At 36.4% G+C, this 11,942-nt stretch overlaps 1 protein-coding gene across 1 annotated transcript; it reads left to right on the plus strand.

The window, feature by feature from the left end:
• The first annotated feature begins 4,651 nt into the window (after positions 1 to 4,651).
• On the plus strand, positions 4,652 to 5,617 carry LOC122803194 (olfactory receptor 13D1-like). Its single transcript, XM_044072804.1, has one exon. It carries the CDS (start codon positions 4,652 to 4,654, stop codon positions 5,615 to 5,617), a length of 966 nt encoding a protein of 321 aa, XP_043928739.1.
• Positions 5,618 to 11,942: the final 6,325 nt, after the last annotated feature.

An 11,942-nucleotide genomic window follows, 5' to 3' on the forward strand; every position in this document is an offset into this window, starting at 1 on the left:
TGCCTACTCTTAACTGCTCCACTGTCTTGAGACACACACTGATTGTTTCTACTGTGAACTGGCAAGCTGCCTCAAGGTTTCTGCCTGGTCTGTTCACCCTTGCTCCGCACGGGATCACTCCGCTCCCCTATGCTATCCACATTCCCACCCACCACCCACATCAATTACATTTATCCCTTCCATAAGCTCTTCCCTTTCCTGTCTAACCCCCAATCAATCACCCAGGCACCTACACCAGTATACTCCCATTCACTCCACCCTAATTATCTTCCTTTTAAATATTTTCCCTTCCTGAATCTTCCTCATTCTTCTCCTTAACTATAGTACCACAACCTTTTCATAACATGTACTATACATCAAAACCTTGTATTACCTTAACCTCCCTTACCTCCATTCTTCTTTTCCTATCTCACACCATCTTCATAGGTTCATAGGTAGGTACAAGGCTATCGGTCCAAAGGGCCTATGTAAGCCTAGCCAACAAGGTTCCCTGGCTTACGCCACCCAAGAAAGTTATTCCCTACATACTATATTCCACTTCCCAACTTTAACATATTCCACATCACCCATTGCACCCCACACTAATACCAATAGTTTATCTGACATCTCACCCTCTTTATTCAACTTCCATACTTGGCACTTTGCAAAAATTAGATCCTTTGCCATCATAATCAAACTAAAATTAATTTGCAACCCCCACCATAGGCCTCTCTTCATTGCTCAACATCCCTCCATAATTATATGTCACTTCCAGGCCCTCTCTCTATGTGGTGACATTCACCCCAACCCTGAGCCAATCAATCATTCTGCCCTAAACCTTTCTTCTAGTACCAAGAACCTCTGCTTCACTACAACTAACGTATGTAGTATCTGTAACAAAATCACTGAATTCTATGCCTGGCTCTCTCACTTCTCCCCAGATTTTGTAACACTCACAGAGACCTGGCTAAAAATCCCATAATGCTAACACTGAAATAACCCCTCCAGGATATAATATACATAGGAATGATAGGCTACATAAAAAAGGTGGAGGTGTCACATTAATCTACCGTGACACTTTAGTTGTTACACCATATGATAAACCTATACCAACATTTGGAAACATGAAATTATTACTAGTTAACCGTCACATCAACAACAGAAAACAATTATGTATTGCTGTACTCTATATTCCCCCAGGTCAAAACATAACTACTCTGGAAGATCTATTATCCTGGACCACCATCATTCTTGGTGACACAAATATGAACTGGCAAACTCTCATCTCTGACTCCCCAGTAAATAGTATTAACTTGCACAAGTTTACTCAATTTATCTTTAACCCTACTCATAAGGTAAAAAAACAAACAGAATCAACCCTAGACTGGATACTCGTCTCACACCCTCAAAAATTCACCAAGGCAGGGACCCTACCCAATACCTTTAGTGACCATCTCCCTGCCTACACCCATAGAACTCAACTTCAAATAGACAAACGGCATTGTCTAAGAACAACTAGGAATCTTACCCATTTCAATGAACAGCTATTCTTAGAGTCTCTAAAAAACCACAACTGGTCCCCTACCAAATTTATCCCACTGGATGAAGCAGTCAACTACTTCAATAAAGTCTTTTTAGATATTCTAGACAGTCTTGCCCCCACATGTACCAAAAGATTAAAGCCTAACCATGCCCCATGGCTAAATAAACAAACTAAACAGTTACTTACCTCCAGGGATAAAGCCTGGAAGGAATAGCATAGGAATAGAACCCACAACTTGAGCTTAGATATAAACAACTCTGTAACAATGCCAAAAAAGCAAGTGATTAATGATAAAAAAAGCTATTTCTCCACTAAACTCACTACCCAACAAAATAACCCCAAATTGTTCTGGAACTCTGTTTCCTCTCTTCTAAATCCTGGTACTCAACACAATCCCTCCCCATCTCCTGACAAAGACCGTCAATAAATTGCACAAGCCTTCAATTCTCATTTTATTGATACTATCCAAAAATGTGTTAATGATTTCTCTCTACAAACTAACAAAAGTATAATTGTCAACATAAACGACAGTACACTCTCTAACCACTCCCCCTCACATCAATTACAATTCCAACAAAAACCCATTCACTCCTCTATTTAATTACAACCAGTACCCACCTCTCTAGATCATAAACTGCTCTCAAATCTAAAACCATGCTCCTCCTCTTCTGATGGCCTCCAAGCTAAATGCCTAAAACTTCCAGCAGATTCTATAGCTCTTCCGATTAGCGTTCTCTTTAACCAATCAATCTCTGAATCATATGTCCTACAGCTATGGAAAAACTCAGTTATTACTCGCCTTCACAAAGGCGGTAACACCAGTGATCTATCTAACTATCAGCCCATCTCCATACTTTCACCTCTATCTAAAATTTTAGAAAAGTGTATTCATTCTCAATTGCTAAAACATCTCACAGACAATAACTTACTCGCACCCAGCCAACATGGTTTTTGGCCTGCACACAGTACAACAGCCTTACTGTCATTTACCAACACTGTATACAAAGCTCTTGATGCAGGCCTACTAACATCCGTGATCCTACTAGACCTATAAAACGCTTATGATACAGTGTCCCACTCAAAACTACTTTTACAACTTAAGACCATAAACTTCTCCCCACACACTCTATCCTGGTTCCGTAACTATCCACACAACAGAAAACAATCTGTTAGATGGCAAAGTAAGCAATCCGATTACCTAGTCTTCAACACAGGTGTTCCCCAAGGGTCTGTTCTTGGGCCCTTACTTTTTGACATATTTATTAATAATCTCCATAAAGCATCCCTGCAAGGTACACTCATTCAATACACAGACAATTCAACAATAATTACTTCCTCTAACAACATCTCAGATCTCCAAAAGTTAACACAAAATGCATTTACTTCCATCGAATCCTGGCTTAATGAAGCTCAGTTGCTACTTAATCCCAAAAAATCAAAGCTTTTACTCTTCACAACCAAACCTCTAACTCTAGACATTAAAATATTCTCTCAAAACAATACAAAAATTTAAATAGTAAAAACAGCCAAACTACTTGGCATCACAATTGATGACAAGCTATCCTTTGAGAATCATATACTCATCTCAGTCAAAAAGACCCATTTTAAGCTTGGCAAACTCTATAGACATAAACTCTATTTGGACAAGTCTACCAAGTTAAACTAGCTAATAGCCTATTTCTACACTCCCTCCTCTATGGTTGCCCCATTTCCACTAACCTACACACATCTCTTCTGAACAAACTGCATTCATGCTACTATAAAATAGCCAAGTTTGTCTCCAACATGCCAACTCGCACACATCATTGCCTGGCCATTAAATCTATAAACTGGTTTGAGTTCCCTCATTATCTACATTAATCCCAACTTACGCTCACCCACAAACTACTAAATAATCCAAACTTCTGCCCATCCCTTCAAACTCTAATAGAAACACACACCCCTACTTGGCACCTTAGGTCCGCTAACAAACAGCTCTAAACCCAACAAAGGAGCTGGACAATGTCTCTATTCTCATGCCATTGTCAAACTTTGGAATGTGCTTCCTCTCTCTCTTACTCAACTGGACTCTTTAAAAACATTTAAATTTGCACTAAAGGAACATTATCTCAATAACCTTGTCTGTTTTTGTAATCATATGATTAAACCACCTTAAATGTTTTGGCCAATATACACTACAAATACTTTTACTAACTTAATATAATTGCAATTTATACTATCTGTCTTCGTATCCAATCTCTCTTGCTTTCTTTATTTCTATGGCTGAATTAACAGAATTGATTAAACAGTATTCTTACTTATGAGAATATACAAACAGTATTACTAAAAATTTAAAACACTGGGTTTATTTTCTTGCATTGTATACCTCTCTAATATATATTTGTCTTGTATATCTACTTTAGTTTGTATTATGTAAAAACTTTCTTGACTTTCAAGTTAAGCTGATGTTACATAAAAATTTATGTGATATATGGAGCTTTTCTCCCCGGGCCTACACTGAAAATGTGTCTTTAGGCCCACTGGACTTTCCCAGCCAACAAATGTCAATAAATAAATAAATATTGCTTGCTTTGCTTTGGGAACATAACTGTTACCACTCACCAGTGTGAGACTTGCTGAGAAACAGAGAGAGGTTTTTAGTTAACTGGTGTGTTTTAGCTTATTTAAGAACTGTTACCTAAGAACTTATTGCAGGGTGCAGACACGCTTGTCAGATTTGTTGCTGCACCGGAGAAGTCAATATTTGATCCAAAAGTGTTTTTGCATAACAGAAATTATTTTATCCTGCAAAGCATTTTGAGTTTCTACCTATCACTATAGTTTCAGTTCCACTTTTGGTGAAGCCTATTTATTTGTTACATAAAATCATGTTTCTAAACAAATGCATGGTATTTACTGGGTCATCTCAATAGAATATATACATTAAGTATCCAAAGTTTTGTTTTTGTAGTGTAACAAAATAATGTCTGCATTGTCCTCAGGTATTAAACTTGTAATTCCATATAACTGCAAATAGCATTTTCATTGCCCCAAGGTCATACCTGGAGATATTTCATATTAATTAACATTTAATGAAAATATGCACATTTATTTATTTATCTGTTTATTTTTAGGTTAAAAGGAAAAGCAATGGTGATATATAATGCCACCAAGAGCCATGTTACAGAGTTCATACTTACTGGATCTCCAAGCCTTCAGGTTTACCAGGATACAGCTTTTGTTGGCTTTCTGATTCTGTATCTAATAGTACTTACTGGAAATGCTTCTCTTATTATTGCTGTGGTAACAGATCGTAATCTTCACAGACCAATGTACTATTTTATTGCAAACCTGGCTATTTTAGATATAATCTTTACAACAACAACTGTTCCAAAGATTTTGTTAATATTTCTTCAAAAAGAAAATTCAATTTCTTTCACAGCATGCTTTTTACAAATCGTTTCTTACTATACTGTGGGAGTTTATGAATCTCTTCTTCTTCTTGTGATGTCGTTTGACCGCTATGTTGCAATCTGTAATCCATTAAAATATATGTCCATAATTACCAAGAAGTTTTGTTGTCAAGCAACAGTAGTATGCTGTATTTTGTCTTTTTTGTTAATAGTATCACAGGCTATCATTACAGCAGAGTTTCCATTTTGTGGAGAGAACAAAATCGGTCAGTTGTTTTGTGATTACTATTTCATAATCGGATTGATTTGTGCTGATACATATGCTATTACATTATGTGCAACATGTGGGTCCATTGTATCTGCCTGCATACCTTTTTCTTTAGTGTTGTATTCTTATATTAAGATCTTCAAATCTGTGATAAAGGTCAGTTCTGCAGAAAATCATCATAAAGCTATGTCTACATGCATTTCTCATTTACTTGTTGTAATAATATTTTATCTATCAATTATTGTAGGATACATTGCAAACAATGCAGACAATGATTCTGGTGAATTTCGTGCAATCACCTTTATTTTTCATGGTATTATAGCCCCAGCATTAAATCCCATTATATATGCTTTACGAAATAAGGAGGTCAGAAAAGCACTCAAGAAGTTTGTTGTTCGTTATAGTCTAGTGGAAGGAATAGCAAACAGGAAATGAGGATGGGATACCTCTGCCTACATTGAGTGCTGCAGTTATTGTGAGCTGCAGGCCTAAAGTGAAAACTGTCTAAAGCCCAATCATACACATAGAAACCCACTTCTCTCAATTTCTTTGTCTGAGAATGTTTATAGCTATGATAAATTATTCATACACTTTTATTTTAAGAATTATAAGAAGACCAGCTCCAGTGTATAATCTTATGAGAGAAATGTATGTTCTTGAATGGTCTTTGGCTTAAGAAAACTTCTGTTAGTTTTTCTGCAGTGGGTGGCAATGGTATCTGCTGTGCAAAACTGAATTTTTTTTTTGTTTAATATTATTTATTTCATATCACCTGTACTTCCAGTGTATCTCTGAAATACTTTTAAGTCTGCATAAATGTGAAATGACTTTTTCATATTACATTTGCCTTAAGGGTATTAATGCAATCTGTTTAAGGCACATCCATCTGAAGGATAGATAAACAAGAATAGTATGACACAGCGTGAAAGTAGTCAGTGAAAAAATAACAAGGATAAGGAAAGAAAATATAATTGTTAGGTCTTTCTGTACTCTTGGGATCTATCACGTGAAACAACTTGATCCAAAAGGCAGCTCTACCAATGATGAAGACAGCATTTCTTGAAAGATAAATGTATTTAGAAGAGAGGTTTTGTGTCAGTGAAGCTTTGACGTTTTATTCCTGTCTCTTAGGTGTATTATCTAAATGACTCCAGGGTTTATTTGGATCATAGAAATGTATTGTATATTCACTTATTTATTTATTTTGATACTCATAATTGTAGACAATTTATATGACTATTCTTGATTACAATAATGCAGATTAACTTTACTAAACTGAAGCTTAAATCTATTTCAGCTTGTACTGAATTTCTTTGTAATTATTCTATAGATGCAAGTTCTGTGAATGAGTCTTTCCTGTGACCAGAGGTACCTCTGCAGTTATTAAACCTGTTTATGTTTAGGTCCCCTTTTCTAAACAGGGTCTAGATAGATAAAAAAAAAATTCTGTCATATTGCCCACTTCTCAGAAGAGGCCAGTCACATAAACACTATTTGCAGTGCATCAGTCTTGTTAGCATAGCACAAGCGCCAATACTATTGACACACTGGTTGTGATTGTTATATCAGGGTTGTATGACTCCAACTCACACCAATTGTGATTGGTATATCAGGGTTATATGACTCCAACTCACTTGAGAGAAAAAGGATTTTATAAATCAAAAGAGTTTCCAGTTTGCCCTGAAGAACGATCTAACGAGTTACATGTATTCTAGATGTGTGGCAAGGCTCACAGTATTTTGGTAATAGTAGATAAATTAGTATATAGCATCCTGGTTCTTAGACTACCATTGTCTCCATTTATTTGGCTATTAAACATATCTCAAGTGGCATTTAAGCTTACTTCCTCCAAAAGGCTTGGGATTCTTCAGCTTTCCTTAATTAGAAGACTACGTGTAGCTTCAAAATGAAGAACCCGAACACTGCTTTCTCCCCAAAAGTTACAATTTCTTATGAAAAATAAACTTATGAAAGGAATAAATCTATTCCAAAATTCCATAATGCTGAACTTCTTACCTCCCATCTTAAACTAAATAACCATAAGCAACTGTTTATTATATTACTCTATATTCCCCAAGGTAATGATGCTATAACACTAGTAAGCATCCTAAACTGGAGCTCACGCACAGTTTCTAATGACAAGATAATCCTAGGTGACATTAATTTCAATGGCAGATTATCTCCACAAAATAACCATCAGCTAGACTAAACCTATTTGCATTGGCTCACCCACACTATCCCAAAAACAGCGGCTCAACTGTTGACTGGACGTTGGTGTCCAGTTCATATCATATGTCTCCAGTGGCACCCGCTCTGATTCCCTCAGTCATCTCTTCCCTGTATATGCAAACAGACTCATTACAAATAATGTCAAACAACACTTACTTAGAACTTTTAGTAAACTCACCACTTTTAACCCTGATACATGTAACAGAATTCTGTTCCTTTAACTGCTCTATCCTTGAAAATATTCCACTCACTGAAGCATTACACAAATTTAACTCAGCTGTCCTGAAAACCCTCAATAGTCTGGCTCCAACTACTAGTACAAAAAGAATAAGAATAACCATGCCCCTTGGTTATCCACTTAAATCAGGCACCTAATGTATGAAAGAGATAGAGCTTGGAAAAATGGGTAAAATATAGATCACTCCAAATCCTACAACATTTAAATAATTAGATAAAAAAGACAGATTACTGCAGACAAGAAAATATTCTACAGTTACCCCTTACTAAATCAATATTCCAAACCTAAAAAATTCTGGTCAGCTATTAATAATATACTCCATCCTGGAACAGCCACCACTCCTAGTACTGCCCCAAATAACATTCCCTCCAAAATAGCTGTTCAGTTTAACACACATTTTATAGAAAGCATTAAACTCCCTACTAAAGATTTTCCTCCCAACATTCCTGACATGTACCCCTTACCTATTACCATCTTTTCCATTCCATTTTTCACCTTAAGACTCATCCCAAACTCCTACATCAAATTTTTACTTCTTAAACTGAAATCCTGTTGTCCTTTAGTAGGTAATCTCCCAGGAGAATACCTCAAGCTGTCTGTCAATTCCATAACCTAAATAGTATCTCTTCTGATTAACAGATCTACCAAAACATTGAAGCCCGGTGGTACAGCAGTAGCATTGTTGCCTCACAGCAAGAGGTTCTCCTGTTCGATTCACGGCTGGAGTGCCTTCTGCGTGGAGTCTGCATGTCCTCCCCATGGTCGAGTGGCCTCCAAAAGACATGCGTGAATGGGCGTGCCTTCGCTGATGGGTGTTGGGCTGGCAAATCGGCACCATAAAAATCTACTGCCAATCATTAGCAGACCGGAGTTCTGCTGTGGCGACTCCTAACTGGGAAAAGCCGAAAAGACAAACAAACCAAAGCATTGTATGTTCCTTCTCTATGGAAAAAAAATCATCATTCCCATTCATAAAGGAGGAACCTCATCTGATATACTGAATTTCAGGCCTATACCCATATTATCTTCTTTGTCAAATATTCTGGAGAAGTGCATTAACAAGCATCCCCTTCAACATATCCTTCAGGAAAAGCAACCTACCCCCAGACAGCATGGTTTTACACCTGCACATAGCACTATGATAACCTTATTAACTCTAACAGGTACATTATCAATGCCAGAGATGAAGATGAACTTGTTTCCTCTGCATTCCTTGATCTCTCTAAAGCTTTAGATCAAAATATCTAGTTTTTCACCAAAACCTCTTCTACCAGCTGTCTTCCCTTGGGCTATCACAACTCACACTAATATGGTTTAACAACTGTTTAACAGATAGATACCAGTATGTTAAATGGCTCTCCATTTTTTATCCCTTCCTTTGTTCCTATTAATACTGGTATGCCATAGGGCTTCATTCTTGGCCTTATCCTTTTTAATAAATTCACTAACAATTGACATAAATCATCTTAGCGAGCTTTCATCATACAAAATACCAATGATTTGACTCTAATATCCATTTCCAACAACCTAATACATGTTCAAAGAATTACTCAAGAAGCCTTTAACTCTACTAAAGTTGGGCATAGGATAATCACCTGCTATTAAATCCCCAAAAAACAAAATTACTTCCCTTTTTTGCAAAATCCCATTTCCATGAAAAAAACAACTTTAATATTTGTTCCTTAAATAATGCTTTGATTGAAGTTACCCCACTTACAAAACTACTTGGTATGCCAATAGATGCCAATCTTAAATACAATTTACATGTCTACAACAGCATCAAGAAAATCCATCAAAAACTAGGCACCCAAAACAGAGTAAAAAAATTCTTCACAGATTCTACCAAGGTAACTTTAGCTACCCCTTACCTATTACCATCTTTTCCATATGGAGCCCCTATCATGACCAGCCTAAAAGACTAATTTACTTCTAAACTTGAAACATTGCTATAACAAAGTTGACAGATTTGCTTTCAATAAACCATACCAGATCCACCACTGCTTAGCACTAAAAACACTTAACTGGCTCTAGCTTACTCACCATCTATCTTATAATCAACTTGCCTTAAACCATAAAATTATCCATACCCCATCTGTCTGTCCAACAATTATACCCCAGGTTCAATACTATTCTCTAAATCATACCCTTTGGTCAAATTATACACGACTTCTTACAATCTACAAACCACAATGGGCTGCTTGGGTCAATCTCTTTTCAATAATGTAACTAGAACTTGGAATAAAATTCCTATATTGATCAGGTCTATCACACACCTTCATCTTTTCAAAACATTGGTAAAATAATTTTTTTCTGTGCCTCCTGACTTTGTCCCTGCTCCTCATCTGGGACAAAGCTCTCTAACAGCCTTCATCACCTTTCTTATAGCTCCCTTTAAAACACCAAATTGCTTAACCTACTTATCTCCTTTTAATATCTCCCTTTATTGTACTCTGGTGTTGCGGTAGCATTGTCGCCTCACAGTTAGACGTTGCCCGTTCGATTCTCAGTTAGAGCGTCTTCTGTATGGCGACATGCATGAATGGGCTTTCCTTCATTGAAGGTTGTGCGTTAGGCCCAGCAAGCCAGCACGTAAAACTCTACTGCCAGTCATTAGCAGACCGGAGTTCCACTGTGGCGACCCCTAATCCGGAAAAGCCGAAAGACACAAACATTGTACTCTTAAATTACAATACCTGTTTCTAATTAGCACAACCAAATTACTATTCCTTCAGTTCTTCTCAGTTAACACTTAAACTTGCTTATATCATCTAATACATCATTCTATTGCATTTTTTAAATTGCTCTTACCTATCTTATACACCACTCTTTCTATATGTAAAGTCTCAGTACAAGGCTTAAAATGCAATGTTTGTGAATATTAATACAGATTTTATTATTGTCACTATTATGCTATGTATTCATTACAAAATTTGTCATCGTAAATATTGATTGTATTAAATATGATATCTTGGTGCTTTACTCCCTGGGTCTCCTCTGAAAAACAGCATCTGTGCCCAGTCAGACTTTCCCGGTAAACAAATCTCAATAAATAAATAAAAGATATCCCTACTCTCTGAGCCTACAGGAACAGCAGATTCCATCCATTCCTGATTCTACTTGTTTGAAGGGGTGTCTTAGAGCTGTGTAAGTTTAATGAACTCCATTAGCAAATGACCTAGCCTCTCAGTAAATAGGACCTGGGTCTTTTTTTTCATAATGATGTACCTCACTTTCTTTTTTTACCATGTGTGGGCCTTTTTCTAATGCTTTTTTTCCCCCATGGGGTAATACTTTAGGTAATTGTTAAAAAAACAGCTACCCATTTTATTTATTGTACATATTTATTTACGCTTCCCCATGTACATCAGTCTGTTTTCACACTGCTTTCAATGGTTATATGGTTTATTGAGAAGTGTTAATTGTTTCTTCTTCCTTATAGCAGTTAACTGACAAGGACTACTACTATCCATTTCTGTTGCTGCTATAGTCCGCTGTTCTGTGGATGCTGTGGTTGTTTTGCAATTAAAAAAAATGTTTACAAAGCTACAACCAGTATTATACTCATAACATTGCAGTGAATAGTGGACAGATTACAAAGTATTGTGGCAATACATTATATTCAACATGTATAAGTAAAGCAATGTTTAATATACAATGTATAAAAATATACATTATATACAATATGTACAAGTAAAGCTATGTTTAATATGCAATGTATGAAAGTTTGGAGTTTTTCATAAGACAGGGAATGGAAAAGATAAAGTATATACATTTAATAAAGTATTAGTAGGTTGTAAAGTAACATGGCTCATTGAAAAACATCTGCAATATGATGCATTATGGAGGAAGGATTTAAATGGAACAGAGTTTCTAGCATGAGGATAGGTACTTCATGTGTCAGAGAATGGATTACCAGGTTTTGGAGCAAAGACAGAGAATGAGTGGTTAGTATAATGTAATTTGGTTTATATGGTTTGGAGGGGTATAATGTTCCAGAGTATCTTCTTGGGGATAAGAAATATATTTTTCTATGACAGCTGCAGCAAAACAAGAGAATGAATCAGGTTGAAGATGTCTGAATGAAAGACCCCAGTGTAGAAGGTCAGCTCAAATCTTTAGGAGGAGTCACTTTGTTAAATTGGAAAGAGTAATGCATTAATGTTATAGGGAGGGAAGGAGGGAAGTTAGTTATACGTGACATATTATGTTAAAGTTAGATTGCAGATTAGATAGGTTCTTGTTGGAGGTATTGATCATAATGTATAGTCTGTATTCAAGCTGAGCTAGTAGAAC

This window comes from Protopterus annectens, chromosome 5.part1, assembly GCF_019279795.1.
Source record: "Protopterus annectens isolate FY-2018-M chromosome 5.part1, PAN1.0, whole genome shotgun sequence".
Lineage (NCBI taxonomy): Eukaryota > Metazoa > Chordata > Ceratodontiformes > Protopteridae > Protopterus > Protopterus annectens.